Genomic DNA, 20,752 nt, shown 5'->3' with positions numbered 1-20,752 from the left:
TTGGCTAATGAGGATCAACCGAGAAGCCGAAAATGTCAAAAATTTATGAAGAAGCAGTAAAAGATTGTAATTGCGTGATAAAATTCATAAAAATTGTTATTCAGACTGAAATTCATAAATTAGTAATTGGGTCTTCAAATGGAAGTACCACAATTGCATGGAATCCCTGACTTGCTTGAGGCTTAGACATGATGGTATTTACCTTATAGTTCCAAGGATCGTGACTACCCGTATATACGGAGGCTATAACTACAGCTCTTTACTGGCAGTATATACGAGTAAATCGAAGACTTGAAACTATAAGCATAAATACTATCTAGATGATGAATTCAAATGTGGTTGATATGATTTTAAAAATCTAGTTGAGAGCTGATGAGTTGATTTGGATTCTGATTGAAAAATGATGATTCCTGTATTCTGGTTGAAATGTAATAAGCTGAGCAAAACCATAATGAGGATGAATGGGATGAGTCCCTGTGAGGATGTTCATAACTGGAATGACGTTAATGACTTCAGCAAATCATTATGAGATTAGTGGATTGTGCTGACAGATTGCTACTGTTAACACTTGACCCAGTGGATCAAGTTAAGGGATGTTAAATTAAAAACCTGTATAATTAAAAATTCCCATGGAGGACTGTTCAATCAGATAGAAAGTTCGGTCTAATGGACCATTATTGTGATAAGGATTTGAATGTTATGATCTGAGTGAATTGTTATGTGATGATGAGTTCTATATAAGGGAATTTATCCCACGATTCTATTGGGTTCACCAGACTATAAAGAACCCCAGAATCAGTTGGATCTTAAGGAAAAGAGTTTTCCTCTAATTTTGCGAGATGAGGACATCTCGCATTTTTTAACTTGGGTAGGATGTAAGATTCCTCCCTCCGGCTTTTGAGGTGTGCAAGTGTAAGAACCTCCCCTTTTGATCTTATAATTATTCCCCTCTCTAAAATAAAAGAAATATCCAGTTTTACTCTATTTTGGCCTAGAGAGAGAATATTCTAGAGAGAGATAATTTAATTTTTAAATATCTTTCGATAGAAAAATATCCCTTCTTATTAAAATGATTTCCCTTGAAACAAATATTCAAAAAGAACTTTCCAATGTGCAATTGGAATAAATTGAAATCAGGTAAAAAGGACCTTAGCCTAAGGGTCCAGATTTTTTGAAAATTTTGGATTAAGATTCCTATGGACCAATTAGATTAATCCAAATGTAGGGAGGAGATAAATGGAAGAGTAAATGAAAAATCCCCCAAAGATGAGTTAATACTCACATAAGATGAAGAGTTGACTAAGGACAAGGTTATTAGTTAAAAAAGAAAAGATATTTAGAGGAAATGATGCATTTTTGACACCTCGGTGTGGGGAATTCCCCTTATGAAGGAGGCACCTATTTCACATGTGTGGATGATTTTTAAACTCACAAATAATGAGATATTTTCATATCTCCTCTCTCCCGTTTCAACTAGATCCAAAAAGTAAGCTAAACTGAACTAAAAATGGTCAAAAAGTGACCAAACTGATCTGGAAAATTCTAAAATCAATTTGCTTGGTTAGAGGCTCACTTTTTCCCATAAATAGAAGCCTCTCCCTTTGTAAAATCTTAATGGTGTTTATGCACTGTTACTCCACCCCTGTTCTGAGCCAATTAACATTGAATTTCTAGATAATTCAATTGTTTTTGGCCTAATCCTCTTCAAGTGAAATTGGTGACCATTCTTGTTGCAAACAAGAGTAGAACACTTAATCCCTCAAGCCAAAGGAAAGCTTACAATTTCCATGTAAGCTTAATTCTTGCTTATTGTGAATTTTAAATCTATGGTTATCTTAAGTTTTATGCTTTATACATGTTGAATTAAAATCTGATGCTATGCCTTGATTGAAAGGCCACCCCCTTCTCTTCTTTACAATTTAGCCCTTCTTAATCCTAGAAAGTTTAATTAAAAGATTGATTAAACTCTTTTCATTGTTTACTTTCTTGATTTATGAAAAATGGAGTAGATTAGAGATATTAGAATTCAAATTAGATTAATTCAAGTCATAAATTAAATGTAAAAATTGAGAAATGGTCACCCATACAAAGGAGGTTATGGCAAAATTTTCTTAAATTTTGTAGAACTAAAGTTTAACATTAGATTATTCTAAAAAAATAATCCCCTCTGTTTGTGCATTCTAAAAGATTTATTTTTATTTCAAAAGTGTTATTCTCATCAAATTTGATTTTATGCATAGAAGGATGCATAAAGAAATTTTTTTTATTTCAAAAGTGTTATTCTCATCAAATTTGATTTCATGCATAGAAGGATGCATAAAGAAATTTATTTTTATTTTTAAAGTTTTAGTCTCATGAAATTTGATTTTATGCATAGAAGGATGCATAAAGGAATTTTTTTTATTTTGAAAGAGTTATTCTCATTAATTTTGATTTTATGCATGGAAAGATGCATAAAGGAATTTTTTTTAATTTCAAAAGTGTTATTCTCATTAAAGTTGATTTTATGCATAGAAAGATGCATAAATGAATTTATTTTCATTTCAAAAGTTTTATTTTCCTTAAATTTGAATTATGCATAAATAGATGCATAAAAAATCTTTATATCAAAAATTAGAATCCTCCTAAATTCTATGTTTAAATTCTGTGAATAGAAGTGATGAGAATATGAGGCGAATAGATGTGATGAGATAAGATGTGAATCAGATAGATAATTGGATAGATGTGATGTGAATAGAAGTGATGAGAATATGAGGTGAATAGATGTGATGAGATAAGATGTGAATAAGATAGATGATGATTGCATGGATGGATGTGATGTGAATAGAGGTGATGAGAATGAGAGGTGAATAGATGTGATGAGATGTGATGTGAATCAGATAGATGGGAATGAATGGATGGATGGATGTGATGTTAATAGAAGTGATGAGAATAAGAGGTGAATAGATGTGATGAGATGTGATGAGAATCAGATAGAGGTGAATGGATGGATGGATGTGATATAAATACAAGTGATGAGAATATGAGGTGAATAGATGTGATGAGATGTGATGTGAATAAGATAGATGGGAATGAATGGATGGATGGATGTGATGTGAATAGAAGTGATGAGAATATGAGGTGAATAGATGTGATGTGAATCACATAGATGGGAATGAATGGATGGATGGATGTGATGTGAATAGAAGTGATGAGAATATGAGGTGAATAGATGTGATGAGAATCAGATAGAGGTGAATGGATGGATGGATGTGATGTGAATAGAAGTGATGAGAATATGAGGTGAATAGATGTGATGAGAATCAGATAGAGGTGACTGGATGGATGGATGTGATGTGAAAAGAAGTGATGAGAATATGAGGTGAATAGATGTCATGAGATGTGCTGCGAATTAGATAGATGTGAATGGATGGATGGATGTGATGTGAATAGAAGTGATGAGAATATGAGGTGAATAGATGTGATGTGAATAGATGTGATGGAAATTAGATAGATGAGAAGAATGGATGGATGGATGTGATGTTGTGAATAGAGGTGATGAGAATGCGAGGTGAATAGATGTGATGAGGTAAGATGTGAGTTTGATAGATGATGAATGAATAGATGAGATGTGATGTCATGTGATTCCAAATGTAAATTAATGATATGGGATGTCAGTGAATGTATATGATGATAATAGATGTGAACGTGTATGTGAAGAATGGATGTGAATGAGTATGTGAAAGAATGGATGTGGATGTATGTGAACGAACGAAAATAGATGTGTATGTGAAAGAATGTGATGTAATGTGACATGAATATATGTGGATGTGAAGTGGTAGATATGAATGTATGGATAGATATGAGTAGTCGTGCATGTGAATGATTAGATGGATGTGGATGAATGAGATGAGATATGTATGAATGAGATATGATGTGGATAGAAGAGATGTGATAAATTGGTGATGAGAATGAATGTAATGGATATGAATGAATGTGAATGTGATGAATATGAATGAATGAATGTGAATGTGAATGTGATGAATGAATGTGAATGTGATGAATGAATGTGATGTGATGGGATGTGAATCGGGATAGATGTGAATGAATGAGTTGTGAGGTAAAATGAATGAGATGTGATGTGAGTGAATGTGATGTGGTCTGAATGGATGAGATGTGAATGAATGTGATGTGGTCTAAATGGATGAGATGTGAGTGAATGTGATGTGGTCTGAATGGATGAGATGTGAGTGAATGTGATGTGGTCTGAATGGATGAGATGTAAATGAATGAGATGTGAATATGGGTAGATGTGAGTGGATGAGATCTGATGGGATAAATTGAGGAAAGATGTGATGAGACGAAAATGATGTGATTAGATAAGAACAAGAATACTTATGAAATGCTTGTGGAATTAAATAATGTGGACTAATGTGGAACAATGTGGAAAGACGAGAGTTTGCTATAGAAACTGTATTCATGACCTATTTTTAAATGATTGTTTTATGTCAAGAATGCTAGGGAAACATTTTGACCTAAACAAGGTCGTGGAGACCTAATCTGATAAAGTTGCAATAGCTAATGGAGAGTCAATGGAGGAGGACGTCTCGCGTAGCAAGATTGACCGAGGTCTGGACGAGCAATTAGGATTAATTCGTATCCATATACTATTAAAGTAGATAACTCTAAACTAAACTAATTAAGTAAAAATTAAACTAAACTAATCAAATACTAATTAGATTGTAAATACTCATTAAACACAAACTAAAATCTAAATACTAATTGGATTCTAAACTAATTAAAGTAATTAGAGAGAGAGAGAGAGAGAGAGAGAGAGAATTGTTTGTGTGTGCATGTGTGTGTGTGTGAGAAAGAGGAATGTGTGTAGGTGTTTTAGAGAGAGAGAGAGAGGTGTTGAGAGAATATTGTGTGTTTGTGTGTGTGTGTGAGAGAGAGAGAGAGAGCGAGAGAGAGCGAGAGCGAGAGAGAGAGAGAGAGAGAGAGATGGAGAGAACAGTGTGTGTGTGTGTGTGTGTGTGTGTTAGAGAGAGAGAGAGAGAGAGAGAGAGTGGCGCCATTCTCAGGGCATCCCATAATCTTGATTAATAGGGGGAATGGCACCCCTACCATTCTCAAGGCCTCCCATCAGCTTAAAGGGGAGAATGGCACCACTACCATTCTCAAGGCCTTCCATCCCATCACCTTGAAGGGGAAAATGACACCGTTTCCATTATTCCTTGTGTTCAAGGAAGAATGGCAGTGGTGCCATTCTTAAGGCCTCCCATCACCTTGAAGGGGGGAATGGAACCATTGCCATTCTCCCTTACATTCAAGGAAGAATGGCAGTGGTTCCATTCTGAAGGAATCCCATTATTTTGATTGAAGGGGAGAATGGCACCACTACCATTCTTAGGGCCTCCCATCACCTTGAAGGGGAGAATGGCACCAATGCCATTTTCCCTTGCATTCTTTGAAGAATGGCAGTGGTGTCATTCTCAAGGCCTTCCATCACCTTAAAGGGGAGAACGGCACCATTGGTGTTCTCCTTTACATTCAAGGAAGAATAGTAGTGGTGTCATTATTAAGGCATCCCATCACCTTCATGGGGAAAATGGCACCACTGCCATTCTCCCCCATTTTTTGATCCTTACTCTCCTTCCTTGTTTTTATATGAGTATGGAACCAATTTCTATCCATTGAATTTTGGAATTTTCATCCTTGGATTTCAAAACCCTAGTTTTAAAATTTCCCTCCCAAATTCAAACATTGCCCATCTTATATCCCAAACAATTCCCTCCCGATATTTTCATCATTTTGGGTGTGAAAAGACGAGCGTGCAATTGCAACCACTATTGAAACAATAATCACACGTGCGCTTCCTTGTAGTTTGTTTTTTTATGTATGTATGTACGGGTCCATCTCTTTGCCCTAGTCCATAAAATTAAGATTAATTCGTATCCATATACTAATTTTAAACTAGATAACCCCAAAATAAACCAATTAAGCATAAGTTAAACTAAATGATTGAAACACTAATTATATTTCAAATAATAATTATACACAAACTAGAATTTAAACACTAATTATATTTTAAACTAATTAGAGAGAGAGAGAGAGTTATTTGTGAGTGTGTGTGTGTGTGTGTGTGAGAGAGAGAGAGAGAGAGAGAGAGAGAGAGAGAGAGAGAGAGAGAGAGAGAGAGGTGTGATATTCTTTTTATTAAAAGTGTGATTTTCATCATAAATGATTTTTATGCATAAATGGATGCATAAATGATTGTCATCATAAATGATTTGTATGCATAAATATATGCATAAAAGATTTTTTTTAAATATTAAAAGTGTGATTTTCATCATAAATGATTTTTATGCATAAATGGATGCATAAAAGAAATTCTTTTATATTAAAAGTGTGATTTTCATCATAAATGATTTGTATGTATAAATATATGCATAAAAGAGTTTTTTATATTAAAAGTGTGATTTTCATCATAAATGATTTTTATGCATAAATGGATGCATAAAATAAACTCTTTTATATTAAAAGAGTGATTTTTATCATAAATGATTTATATGCATAAAATAAATTCTTTCATGTTAAAAGAGTGATTTCCATCAAAAATGATTTTTATGATGATAAAAGTGTGACTTTCATCAGAATTGGATTTTATGCATATAGAATTTTTATAATTAAATAAGGATTCTCTTTAATCCTTTGTTAATTTTCACAAAAAAATGGAAAAATGAATAAGTAGATAGTATGTGAGAGGAAATTCTACCGTTTCATATTCACTAAGATGGGATTAATGAGAAAATTCAAATAAACTATCGAAGTCGGAGATCGAGATAAATGATTATTTTATTCCTCCTAGGAATTCATGTTTAGTTTAGAAATCTGTAAGCAAATATTCAATGAGCGAAATTTAGAAAAAGAGAAATTGAAATATTACCTTTCAAGAAAGATAGTTTAGGAAGAACCTTTCCAAACCCAAACTCTGATTCAAACTATTGACCAAGACCTAATTCCTTTGTCAGTTTCGATCAATGACGATGTGCCCAATTCAGGAAAAATGCACTCAAATCATCCACCGAATCTGAAACTAAGTTGAGACCTTTGATTTTGATCTGAGGATCAAGATTACAGAATTCGAGGAATTGTGCTTGGGAATCCAAAACTGTGATCTGGAAGTATTGGGATACGGATTTAAGATATAACCATTGTATTCAAAAACAAAATCAAAACTCAAGACTTGCATAGAAACCCTATTTTCTTAAAGGACTATCTTACGCTAGAATGCTGGAGGGAGGATTTGGCATATGTGTTTATCTAAGGGAAGTTTGGTTGCATTAGTTAGCGGGGAGTGTTCAAGGGACAGCTCACGCGACAAAAACCTCCCCAGTGTCTTGACTAGCCTAGGTATGGTGAAAAATGGTGTGCTTCCAGTACGATGGGCGAGGGTCGACGAAGGGGTCCCCTGAGTGAAGTACCAAGACACCTAAGGAGGATCCTGGAGGATTCTGACTAGGTGATGCATTAGGGGAAGGTTGAGGTCTATGGGGGCCCTTTAAGCTGCCATGAGATTAAGGAGATGATTAGTGTGAAGGCCAATAGGAAAAATACATGTGTACAAAAACGTTGGGTTGATTAAGACCCTAAATCTTGTGGTCAAAGGTGGAATCTTACCTTTTTCAGATCTGCCAGCAAAGAAAATCTTCAATATCTTTTTTTAAAATATTTTTTTAAAGGAAAAGTTTCAAAAAGTTACCCCCCCTCACTTCCCTCTTCCCTCCAAAAGTAGGGGCGTGTTTCTCTCTCCTCCCTTTTAGACTAACCCACTTTCCCCATCTACCACTCACTACACCCTCACTTGCAGCCCTATCTTCATCCCCAACTTGAGGAAAGCTCTTTGCTACCACCTACTCAGAGAAAGCTCTGTTATCAGCCTCTTTCTCTCTCTAGAGGAAGCTCTGTTATCAGACTCTATCTCTAGGTCTCTCTCTCTCTGTGTGCAATCAGGCACCTAATGCAATCTCTCATTAGCTTTCTTTTGAGGAAAGCTCTTTGCTACCAGCTACTCAGAGGAAGCTCTGTTATCAGCCCTTCTCTCTCTCTCTAGAGGAAGCTCTGTTATCAGACTCTCTCTCTCTCTCTCTCTCTGCATGCAGGCACCTAATGCAATCTCTCATTTGCTTTCTTTTGAAGGTTTAGCTTTCTGTGTGTGTGTGCATGTGTGTGTGTGTGTGTCTGTGTATTGTGTGTGTGTGTGTATGGATTTGCAGCAAACTTCTTTGAAGCTTTAGCTAGCTCTCTCTCTCTCTCTCTGTCTCTGAGCAGGTATTTGCTTTTTTGCCATATTCTTAACATTCACTTTCTTTTCATTTGGGCCATCTATGGCTCTTCAGTGTGTACGCAGGCCATCATCCACTATCGAGTCCATGGCTATTTCCACAGTACAGGATGATGAAGGTTATTGGATTCCTACCGTTTTTAAGCGGTTCATGTGGATAACAATGCAGCCCAGTTTGAGGGGTGCACACAAGGTTCCTCGAAGGCACATGGCTTCCACAAGCCATCACTGGAAAGGAAGGATCTTAGAATTCAAAGTTTGCAACAAGGATGGAAAGCGGCTTGCAAAGGTGCAACATGTTTACACCTCAAGCCAAATACATCTTGAAGATGAGAACTCACCACGGTTCCCAACTAACTGTAAGTTTCAGTCCTTGTTTAATGTTTCTTTGCTTTGGAGAAATGCTTGCATGAAGACTATGTGAATATCAAGAACTCCAATGTATTCTATTGTATGCAGATGTTTTCCCTTCAACATGTGTGGAATGGCAGCCTCTAGAATGTTTTACAGGGACCTTCGAAGCATGTCATGTTGATCTAGGTAGGCTTATGTATGCTGGGGAAACAAGTTCCGAACTTGCAAATAGAGGAGTATTTTTCATTGCTGCAACATATGTTGTGCCACAGAGGGGAAGGTTTGGAGCACTTGAGCCAATTTCTCCTCCTGCACTAAATAGCCCGGAATGGCCCATTCCAGACCCCACTACAATGGAGAGCTTTCAGCGCAGGATTTTCCATGACATTCAGTCAAGCCTAAAGGCTGCATATGGATCCCACAGGATAAGTGTATCTCTTTTCATGCCTTTACATGTGTTTATTGCTATTTTCAAAGCAGGCAAGTTCCATCGCACCCCAACAATGTGGATAAGCAAAGATGGGGCCTTTGAAGCTCTAGATACATTTCTAAAAGGCGATTGGACCACCAAGGTGGCAGAACATAAGGGCGATGTAATAAAGTGCTCAGCGGTAATGTCAATGGTAAGATGCAGGTATCAGATAGGCAAGCAAAATCTAACTATGGTGTACCCTATTAGAAGGTGGAAATGCTCGCATGGTGAATGGGAGGCTTTGGACTCTGATCTCTATGCTAGGGAGGAGGTAGAACCTCATATTGAAGTTCACCCAGGAGAGGAGCATACAGTGGTAGTTAATGATGATTGGAATTTTGCTCAGTTGAGAGATCGTATTGTCATGTCCTTTAATGTAAGGAACCAATTCAAGTTTGTTGTTTCTAATCGACCCATGCGTCAAAGGTCAGAGAAACATACACTCTGTGTGTCATTGGAGCCCCCTAGGGTCCTTAGCTTGAAAGACTGTTAAGTTGCAGACTTAGGTAACATTTTGAGTGATTTTGGGCGATAATTTGTAGCGGTGTACTTCTGAATACAAAATTATTGATTGCACCATAGTCCCAATGTCCTCTGTATTTCACTGCAATTTGGATTTTAATTTTGTTAATTTTAAAATTTTTAAGTATGTTCTATAAATTTATTAAACTTTATAGTGGAATGCTTTATAAGAATAGGTTTTGCTCTATAAAGCTCATTTCATTCTTAAGATCTTGCAGTTTCTATTTCCCTTCAATATCCCGCCATGGCTTCAAGCTCTAACTCGCTACGCACAAAACTTGAGAAAAACAGGTGCAGGTGAGAACATCGCCATTTTTGAGGGGGTGATCGATATGCAAAAAACTATAGACCTTCATGCAGAGGCTTTTCAAGAGCAGGTCCAGTACATGAATGATGTAGTGGCATAATATGTCGTGCAATTGCCTGAATCCACCACTAAATGGGTTCCAGTGGACTTAATCAGGCATCTGTACCATGGTGACAAGTCGTTCCGATTCAGGCTCAACCGATTTTTGAAAGGGCTTACATCTAGCAATTATAGGGTTGCAGATGATGACACCGTTTATGAATTGCAGGTTGGTAATGTAGGCACCACCTTCCTTTCATGGGATATGACGTTAGCACTGTTTCTGCAAGAAGCCAGGGATACAGAAAAAAAGAAGGGAAAGGTAGTGAAAAAGGAAGTAGCTCTTGTGAAGGAATCCAAAGGCGAGGTGGAAGAGGTTTTCTCAGAAGAAGCTGAAGCGTCCATGGCCTTGGTGCTTCTCCAACAAGGGTCAACTGAGGATGAAGAGCCTCATCGTGACCTCGAAGGGGATGAAATTGTGGAAGAGATCCCTGAGTTGGATGTAACCACTTTGAATCCCATCATCATGGATAACAAGGAATTTCTTTTCCTTGATGACATTTGTAAATCCTTGGGGTTAAGGGAGGATGAGGCCTTAAGCATATTAGCAATTGGGTCTGGTTTCTGCAAAGAAGACACACTTGAGCAACAGACTGCAGGTGTACAGATTGATTTTGATGACCATGATCTTACCAAAGCGCTAGCATTCCAAGGTTATGATACAGAATGTACAATTGAGGAAACTGTTTCCAATGCTCTTGTTGCGATAGAAAATGTAGCAGCAGAGTATGAAAGTGTCCCTCAAGAAGCATTTCAACCACATAAGCGCTTGCATGTAGATACATCAGTTGAGCAGCGTGGAAGCAGTATAGACATATGCAACCCACGCATTAGCCAATGTGATGATGACATTGAGGTGGGTTTAAATCAAAGTTGTGCCTTCATATTTATAAGTGAGTTATTACTAACACCTCATTTTTTTCTCTTGTAGAAAGCTTATATTTTTGACAAGTTTGTTGCACGTGGAGGTGGAGTTCGTGTGCAATCCGATGGACGAGACACCTCCCTGATTCATTACCTTCCTAGCCTCTCTCCATCATTTATTTGAGTAATCCATTTAGAGTACTCTGAGGAGGCACAAGCAGAGCTCATCAAGTGTAAAGCTCTAAGTGGGGTTCTCACCGAAGATGGGCTAGCAAATAATGCAAACAAATGTATACTTATTAGCAGGGAGGCAGCCATGTACACATTTGCAGGCAACTACACCGGCCACGTGCTAAGCCACTGTGCCACTTCAATCTCCAAAGGTGTAACCAATCCTATTATTATAGCTAATAGCCTAGGTGAGAAAACCACACAGAGTGATGAAGCTAAAGAAGCTCTCAGAAATCTTCTCAGGAACTTGTAATTTTCTTTCTACGAAATCAATACAAAATGTATACTTTTTTAATTGTAATGTTTCTAAGAAGTCTGAACCATTTCTCTTGTTTATTTGTTGTGTCAGCACTGTGCCCTCTAAACTTTTGGCAGGCATGTGAATGTGTAGGAAATTTCATTGATAATGATCAAATATTTGTTCTTTGAATGTCACTTAACATCAAGCTGAAATCTGGCAGTACAAAATCTGAACAATTTTTAAAAAATCAGAATTTTTTATGTTTTTTGATATTTGTAAGCATATTTTTCATCAAAAAAGTGCACATAATGCTGGATAGAGTCAAAAAATAAAAAAAAAGGGGCTGTGCGCTATGGCGCGAATTTCAGCCTTTCAAATTGCAGGCTAGGCTTAAATTCGCGCCGTAGCGCACAGCCCTTTTTTTGATCATTTTTTCACACAAAAATGCATTGTGTGCACTTTATTTTGATGATTACTCTGCCTAGAACCATAAAAAAAAAGAAAACTGTTGCTTTTTTAAAAAATGTTCTATCTAATGCCAGACTTCACCAGGTGATTTTGAGCCCCAAATAACTTTTTTTTTTGTCCCTGAGCTTTTCTAAGGCCTTATTGAGCTTTAAGCCTTTTTTTCGGACCGAAAATAAATTCAATATAATTTTGTTTCTGCACTATGTAAGGATCCTCTGTTCAATGCCAACAACAATGCCACGTATAACAAGATAATGTTTCACAATCACCTTATCAGTAATATAAATTTTGTTCCTGTTTAACTAAGGCTCTTAATACATGATCAACAGTTTCTCTCATTCAAACAACAGTACAAGAAATGAAATGTCTGCTTTTATAACAGTTGAAACAAATGAATACGTTGGTTAACGAGTCATTGACAATATCTTATAGATTCAAAAAAATGTATTACAATGTCGAGATTACAAAAGGCACAAAGGCCGCCGCCTAAAAGCTTAATCCTATCCTATAAAGCCTTCCTTATGGAGCGCTTTATCCTGACGTAAACGTAGTGCAAGTGCCATGTCAACAGGCTTTAGGGTCACCCTTTTGGCGTGAGCATGGCACAGCACCGAATCTTGAAACAGAGAGACCAAAATTGTTTCTGACGCCTCTTGGAGGGCCTATAGTGCCGTACTCTGTACCCGAGTGACCCTGTCACTGTACTTGTCGATGACTTCTTTTAAAACTCTTGCAAAGGGGGCCTTCGCCATGATGGGGTCTGTGCTCTTTTGGTACTTTCTGATTTCTCGCAGAGCCACGGTCCCTGGTTTCCATCTTCTCTTCTTGTTGGCTACAGGGGGTGGTGGTGGATGCGACCTCTCTTCCCATGGCTGTCTATCATTTCTAAATTTTTTTCGCCTTTCTTGCTCGGCTGGATCTAGATTTAGTCTTCTCTTACTTGCTTCTGCCTTCTTCTTTTCTTGTTCTTGTTTTAATCTGCGTGCTTCTTGAATTCTTTGTTCCCGTCTTTCCCTCTCCCTTTGCACCTCCTGCTCCAGTCTTTCCCTCTCCCTTTGCTCCTCCTGCTCCAGTCTTTCCCTCTCCCTTTGCTCCTCTACTTGTCGTCGATCCTCCTCTTCCATCTCCACCTCTTGCTGCCTCTTTGCACGTTCCTTCTTTCTCTTGACACGAATCTTTATTCTTTGTTTTTTAGGTGGAGACGGGGGCTGACGCCTCTCAAGTTCCTCATGTAGTGTTTGTGCTAAGAGCCTATCCAGCTCTTCACGATGGCTTATTTCCTCTGCTTCATAGAAGTCAGCAGCCTGTTGAAACTGCTCTTGCTCAATACACAGAAGTGCTTCCTGGTCTTCCTCAAATGCGACCCTTAGCTCCTCTTGTAGCTGCTGAGGGAATAGGGCTTGCTGTTGCTCTCTTCTTCTATGCTCCTCCTCATCAATCTTGCGTTGTTGCTCTTCCAGCACACGCTCCTGCTGCTCAGCCTCTGAGAGAGGTCGGGGGAATGGTGTACGCGTGGCTCTAAATGAGCCTGTGTCTCCAGGCTGCTTGGAGACATCCTCAATATTGTCCAGTCCTGAGAACACATCCGACTGTACATCTTCCTGTCGGGTCTCTACCTCTCTGTCCATGCTTGTATGCTTCTTTTTGATACGTTTTTGCACTTGTTGAAATGCCTGTGCCGCGGCTACTGCGTGTATTAAGTTGTGTGCACCAGACGGTACGTTTGGGTTCTCAGTTTTGCGTGCAGTGTGCTTAGTTCTAGCCATCCATTGACTTACACGAGTGAATGAACGTGAAAATGTAATTTTAAAACTCACTTTCACAGGTTTATATAGTTTTTGAAAAAAAACTTATTAATAAAAAAAATCTCGACATTAATAAAAAAAGCTCTAACTTAAAAAAGGTTACAATTTTCTAATATGGAACCCATTTTCGACCCATACGCCTCCGCGCAGCGAACCACTCACGCATCCCATGCACGGCACTTGATGCTCGCCATGCAATTGCTCGATTGACATTTTTTACAACCCTTCGTAGTAATGACACCTGCCCTTTTGGTTTCTGTCGGCGTCGACCTCCCAAACTGCGATAAAACCAATTAAACATCTCATGCAAGGCATTACTTTTTTCCTTACCACCTCCACCATGTCGCGTGTTCTTAAAGTATGCTGCCTTAGCTTGATAATGAGAGCGCTCCATTCCTTGGGTGCTCCAAATTGCCATTGGACCATATTCGTCGAGAAAAAACTGTGCGTGGGCAAATATAATGTGCTGCAACAAAGATCATATCAGAATTTTACTATTTGGCGATTAATATCAGTAAATAGATAGAAAGGTAAATACCATATAGTGGGTGATATGTGTTTCTCCCCATGCATCAACCATTTGCTGAGTAAATGTATGTATTGCAGTCTTCAAGTTTGCAATCTCCTCAGCAACAAGTGGAGCCTTTTCTAGCAATTGAATCATTTTGTCAAGTGACTCCCACAGCCTTGCCCGCTTGAGACCAAGCTCTGCATTATTCCCACGATAAGTGGTGCATTCACAAATGGCCTTCCATAATTCATATTTTGTGTGACTATTGTACCCCTCGTAATTTGAGAGAAGGTGTCTTGCTTTGGACCCACCCATGCATATTTTGTTTGGATTATCCTGACCCGGTCCTGACTTTTTAGTATCCTTAGTCAACTTTACAGCACCACCATGAAGCCCCACACTTGAAAGGACATCTTCCAGCTTACTGATGCATTCGTTGCGAAGATGTTCAGGCTCCATATTCCATGCATAATTGATATGTAACTTCAGTAATTTGTCCATTATGCGTAACCTAGCATGAAGCGTGCAAATATGAACACGGGAAAGTGGAATCTCTAATATAGGTCTCCATGAGATATCTTCTTGATCACGATTAGGCGGACAATTGGTATTACAATTCATGATGCCATTAACCCACTGCATAGGTTTCTTTGGATCTTTGTTTTGCGTTGCACTCATTGAAGTTGGTTGTACATTTTTCTTGCCCTTTGCATGAGATTTGGTTGTCTTGGTGGCTGCAACCTTGCCTGAAGCTTTGCCGCGATCAATATACTCTGATTTTGAATGGCAGAAATAAATACATGGAAAAAAAGTATTTGCTCCTAGCTTGCATCCCAGCATACACTTCAATGTCTTTAAATCACCTGCCATGTGCCACTCAACTGTAAATGTTCCTACATCTTCCACATGCAAAGTTTCTCCTTTTGATTGCAATGATATGACATTTGGGATGCCTGTTCGGGTAAGGTACCATCGCAATGTATCATTCGTCTCCTGTGGAAGCTCAAATGCTGCCAACCACCATATATTCTTTTCTGATTACACTCCATAGTAATCTTTTCCCTGAGATTGACTTCCCTTGTTGGAATTTGAGGCTTGTGCACTACAGTCAAGAAGATTATCATCCTGTTCCATATTTCCTTTGATAGCCCTGTTCATAAGTGTTAGGCTGACTCTTTCTAATTTTCGTCCTTTTACAATTTGACACTCATCAAGCTTTAACACAAACACAGCCTGACCTTGGCACTCCTCAATGCTTAGACCATAATAAGAAATCATAGCTCTTTGAAGGGTCCTTAAATCAATAAAGACATTGTTGTACTTGTTGTATTCAAATACCTTTGTAGTACATACAGGCAGAGCATCCTCCACATGACGGTAGCCACCTAACATGGTCGCAATTTCTGAGTTTGCACTTTTTCTTGCCATGGTTACACTGTATGGAGTTGGTAGCATGGGTCGAAGAAAACCTTTAGCACGATGACCTAGTGTAAACACCCTGTAGATGGCTTCATATCCCTTCCTACTGACACCAGCACTATCACATGCATCCATAATCTGTATGGGGCTTACCATATTTTGCAGCTCTCCAGAAATTCTGTTTCGGATTTGCTTAGATATTTTGCATGTGGGATCTTCTAGCAGCTTATATATGTCTGATAACTTAACAACATGTTTCAATATGCCTGCTCTACATTCCTCAGCACCACCTTCATATCCCATCATATCCCCAGCAATATCTCTACATGGAACATAAATACAAAATAACATCAATATGTTTCACAAAACAGAAAGGCCTGCAAAACAATGGCAAGAATAGAAGTTACCTTGTTGCTCGTACACGACGTTTTCTTGCTCCACTTAGGATTGCCAAGGTTTCTAGGGACTGACGCTTTCTTTTCCGTTGTCGAAAGCCTACTGGAAGCTTCTTCAGGCTTGCAAGATGTCGTTGCTTGTTTCGTGCATCCTGTTTGGCTGCATTCACCTTGTCCCGTTCAGTATCAAAGGCCTGCTTAAGCAAAAAGTTGTTCTGCTGGAGCTCCTGATTCTGAGTTTTCAAGTTGTTCACCACTTCTTCAAGCCTATCAATGTCCTTCTTGTGTTGCTTCTGCAACTCAAGCCATAAGCCTCGGAAATGCAGTCTTGAATGCGATTCCTGAGCTGCAACAAAAGAAAGCCTCCTACAATAGCCAAATAGACCATTAGCTCCATCACCTACATAACTAAGAAATGTAGTGATATTAACAAAATGAGGTGGAGCATTGGTGAGCGGGTCAATAGGGTATATGAATCCATTCGTCCAGAGGTCAATACATTTTCGCCCTTGTGATCGAAGAGTACCCAATGGCACATCGGTCACACCACTTGATTTTGTGCTGCGGATTGTAGCATACTTAGCAGCCAAATCTACATGTAACCTGCACTTTGGTGCTGTGTTAGATATATCTTCAAGTGGCATTTTCTTTAGGGTTAGGCAATGCTGAAAAGAGCTTCTTATAGAACACAATGCAAGAGTGAGGATAGGGTATTCTGAGGAGAGTGCAATGAAGTTTTGCTGTAAAAAATATTAGAAGGTCATAGATCTTCTGATTAGGTAATAGGAGAAAGGACAAGGAAGATGGCAAGAGGCATAGAAAATGGTAGATTGAGGTTTTGCAGCATAATGCAGTAGAGAGAGAGAGAGAGATGTAGATTGCAGACAGAAGTAGGGGATATGTATGGTAAAGAATGCAAGAATGGAAAATGGTAAGCTTTGAAGCTATGGAGGTTGACAGAGGGATTTTCTACACTTCAATGGGGGAAAGACATGAGAGAGAGAGAGAGAGAGAGAGAGAGAGAGAGAGAGAGAGAGAGAGAGAGCAGAAAATGATAAAAAGATGAGGCATGGAGGATGAGAGAGTGTGAGATATCTGCATTTGGAAGTTCAGAGGTTATGGAAGCTTACTAATCAGAGATGCAGAGCCATGGCACACCCAAATGTGAGAAAGGGGAAGAGAGAGAGTGGTAGAGAAACTAGGGCATCTTAGAGAGAGAATGTAGAGAGAGAAAGTGGGGGGGGACCTAAACGTGGAGGGAAGAGAGGAGGGAAGGCTTTCCAGCCATTTTGAATTTGGGGAAACCAAAAAGTTACCCCCATTTTAGCTCAAGCAAATATATATTTGAAAAAATAGAAATTCAAATAATGATTGCATAAAGATCCCCTTGTCAGGCCTAGTCAAAGTATGCTTAGAGTCCTTAAGCAAAAGTACTTAAAAACATAATATGGCAGCTTAAAGGGCCCCCATAGACCTCAACCTTCCCCTAATGCACGGGCTCGCGGTGCTTAGGACATCTATGCATATGTCATGGAAGATATATATGAATGTTGACGAAATGATTATTGTAATCTGTTACTGGATCTCGTTGTTGCTAACCAGCTAGTCCCAAAACGAAGAGTCCAGAGTGGTACTCTTTTTGTGAAACAAGGGATTGAATGGAAATTTTGAGTTATGAAATCTATGACCATATCTGTTTTGTCAATGGATTATTTTTATATTAAAGTTTTAAAGAGGAGTGTGTGCGTACCTGTTTTCTAAAGCTAAAGTTAAGAAATGCATTCAATTATGGGTGGGTGAGTACTTGTTTGGTTCTACCAATTCCAGTGGTAGGGTGGTGGCTAACCCATGGGCCGGATAGGCTGGAATCACTGGAGTTTTAATAATCAAACTGAAAAATCTTAGGATTACGCTAGGATTCGAGTAGTTAGTTAATTCCTTGATAAATTTCTCAATTGAGTGGATCAATGGCTGTGCCTGATCTTGATTAGGAAAAAAGCGTTGAATTGCTCAGATGATCAAATTATATCAGTGATAGTTTCCTTCTATCTAGTTTATTCAGATGAAGGATAGTTTAGGTTTTGATCTCGTTAGAAAAATTCGTTAGGAAAATTCTAAAAGGTGGAATCGTCCCCGCTTTCCGAGCATGGGAAATTTTCCCGATTTCGGTTTTCGGAGTGACCACCAGCCTAGTCTCGTCCCCGGACATTCGTGGGCGAGGCCCTGAGTAAGAAACCCTGCCCCGCGCATGAGGGGGCTACTTCCGCTGTCAGCTAACTGGGAGTCCACTGTGCGGAGGGGGCAGAGGGATCTCATAGTTGGGTATCAGAGCTTTGTTAAAAACTTATAAGGATAAACAAATTCTTATCAAAAATTGATAATAAAAACTCAGAAAAAACATTTTTCATAATGTATTTTCATTCCGTAAGCTTCTTTAATGAAGAATTTTTAATCAAAGAAATTGTTTTTATTGATGGAAGTTTCCTATTTATCTAGTATTCCCGACCTCACCCAATCTCAAGATATGAGTGCATCTCATTTCTTCCGCTTTAACTCGAACATGCCGAGCAAGACTCGCATGCCATTTCGAGGATTTATATTTTCCTAACCGAGCGGAGAGACAATAGCATAAGTGGTTTGCAGGGCAGTATGTCCATGCCTCTTGCGACCGCCGTGCAATGTGAGATCCCTCTGCCCCCTCCGCGCACCACCGGACTCCCGATAGTAGCTGACAACGGAAGCAGCCCCATCATGCGCGAGGCAGGGTTTCTCACTCGGGGCCTCGCCCACGAATGTCCGGGCACGAGACTAGGCTGGTGGTCACTCTGAAAACATGCACTACAAGACACTGCTGCCATACACGCGTTCAATACACGCTGTCGTGACGTGTGCGGTACAACCAGGAAAGTACGAGACTTCTAGCTGTGAGAGTGGGTACCAAATCTAACAAGGAAACTCACACACAAAATTTCCCAAGGAGTATTGAATATGACCATTTTCAATGACATATACATGTGTCGAATCACCTCAATACATCCTTGAATTCATTCTGATGATTGCACAAAATTGCATACCAAGTGTTTGTTCCTTTTCTCTCTGACTCCTTTCTCCAAATCCTTTGAACCATTCACATGTAAGCATAACAAAACCTTCAAATTTTTCCAATATACATGTGACCAGTTACATTCTTTACATCCAGTGCCATCAAAACCATCATTTCAAGAAGCTCTTAGTCACCTGAAAACCTGCCTTAATATTCTAACATCTCACAAGCAAAAGATGGCATAACATGCTCATGACTTCCAGAATTCAATCAAGCAGAAGCAAGACCAATTTCCCGTGATTTAAATGTGCTAAGAGGATACCTTTTTCCACAAAACATCAAGTTCTAAAAAAAAACCATTAGCTTGTTCACCAAGCTTTTCTCATTTCCAAATCTTTTAAGGATTTATGGGTCTTACCCTTTCCCCTAAATCCAATAAAGTAGTAGAAAAAAAAACTTATCTGAATGCATGAGTGGATTTACACTTTGTTTTTTATTTTTGCTTGTCTCAAAAGTCGCTTCAATGCTGATTATGCGAAGGAGAAACGCGGGGAGCAGCATCGCTTCAGCGCCGATTTTGAAAGTGGTTTTTCCAAAAAGTATATCATCATGTAGCTGTACTCAATTTACCCTTTAATTCTAACACCTACAAGGCACAAACAGTATTTGTATTCTTGAAATAAAAAGAACTGGTCGAATGGGCACTGGTTCTCCTTTTCTGCAGAATGTTTTTCTCACTCATCTTCGCCGCGCCCTACCTCTGGTTTTTCTCTCTTTTTCCCGCAAGAGATGCGGCGTTGCATCACCTTTTCTCAGCTTATAATCCGGAAATTCCCCATTTAAAAAGCTGCGCTCGAATCTTCTTTGCCCATTATCTAGCAAATTCTAATAAAAAGAAATACATTTCTTTTTTTTTACTCCACGTATGCTGCCACCTACACTCTAATGCTTCCCATTGTTTTCCTTTTTAATGCCACGCAATCTGCCCCTTAGTGTAATACTCCTAACCTTAGCATTAAGGTAAGGTGATCAATGCAAGGTAGTTCATCTAATTTTATTCCCCGGCATTCAATAAATTCCTCGACACTGCAATGTCCATTGAATCTCCATTACTCTTGATGCCTTCGTAATTTATAAATCATCATATCGGCCATGTGATTTATAGAATCCCCAATTGTTCATTCAAGTATTTTCCCATGTCTTCATAAATACATTCCTTTGTGCATTGGCATGCCCTCATGTTTGCATTCCATAAGGTTCACTGATTTGACCCAATCGATACCATTTAGCAGAACTATCACCCTCCACACTCATATACAAAAACTCCTAGATCTGGCTCAGCCTCAGCTTGTCTTATTGAACCTCATATACAATATGAACATATGTACATGGCATCATATAATGACTCGTCACGGCACTTAACCCATGCATCTGGATGTGTATTTGATGTCCTCACATGCACAGTTTCACACCATAGACGTGCCATGGCACGACACCCACCCCCTCTAAACCTGCACATCCTCTGGTATGTGCCAAATCATCATCAAGGTCCACATATAACTGGATGTTGTCTTCATCTTCTGCACTTCCAGGAAGATCATTCTCTTCCTCTTCAATCATATCCATACTACTACTGTCAAGCCTCTCATCCTGAGTCTCTTGTGAATCAAAAGGATCACTATCATACCTTCTTTT

At 38.8% G+C, this 20,752-nt stretch overlaps 2 protein-coding genes across 2 annotated transcripts; one reads left to right on the top strand and one right to left on the bottom strand.

Annotated features, from left to right (window-relative positions):
* The first annotated feature begins 8,341 nt into the window (after window positions 1–8,341).
* On the top strand, window positions 8,342–11,823 carry LOC147616149 (uncharacterized). Its single transcript, XM_086777940.1, has 3 exons — window positions 8,342–8,685; window positions 8,786–9,468; window positions 11,800–11,823. The coding sequence occupies exons 1-3, from the start codon at window positions 8,370–8,372 to the stop codon at window positions 11,821–11,823; spliced, it is 1,023 nt and encodes a 340-aa protein (XP_086634066.1). The 5' UTR covers window positions 8,342–8,369.
* A 1,914-nt stretch (window positions 11,824–13,737) lies between these two features.
* On the bottom strand, window positions 13,738–16,658 carry LOC147616148 (uncharacterized). The gene is made up of 3 exons (XM_086777939.1): window positions 16,027–16,658; window positions 15,670–15,941; window positions 13,738–13,751 (listed from the first exon to the last, which is right to left on the bottom strand). Exons 1-3 carry the CDS (start codon window positions 16,656–16,658, stop codon window positions 13,738–13,740), a joined length of 918 nt encoding a protein of 305 aa, XP_086634065.1.
* Window positions 16,659–20,752: the final 4,094 nt, after the last annotated feature.

This window comes from Cibotium barometz, chromosome 39, assembly GCF_041138505.1.
Source record: "Cibotium barometz isolate CiBa-2024 chromosome 39, ASM4113850v1, whole genome shotgun sequence".
NCBI classification, from domain to species: Eukaryota; Viridiplantae; Streptophyta; class Polypodiopsida; order Cyatheales; family Cibotiaceae; genus Cibotium; species Cibotium barometz.
This window is presented reverse-complemented; position numbering and strand designations above follow the sequence as displayed.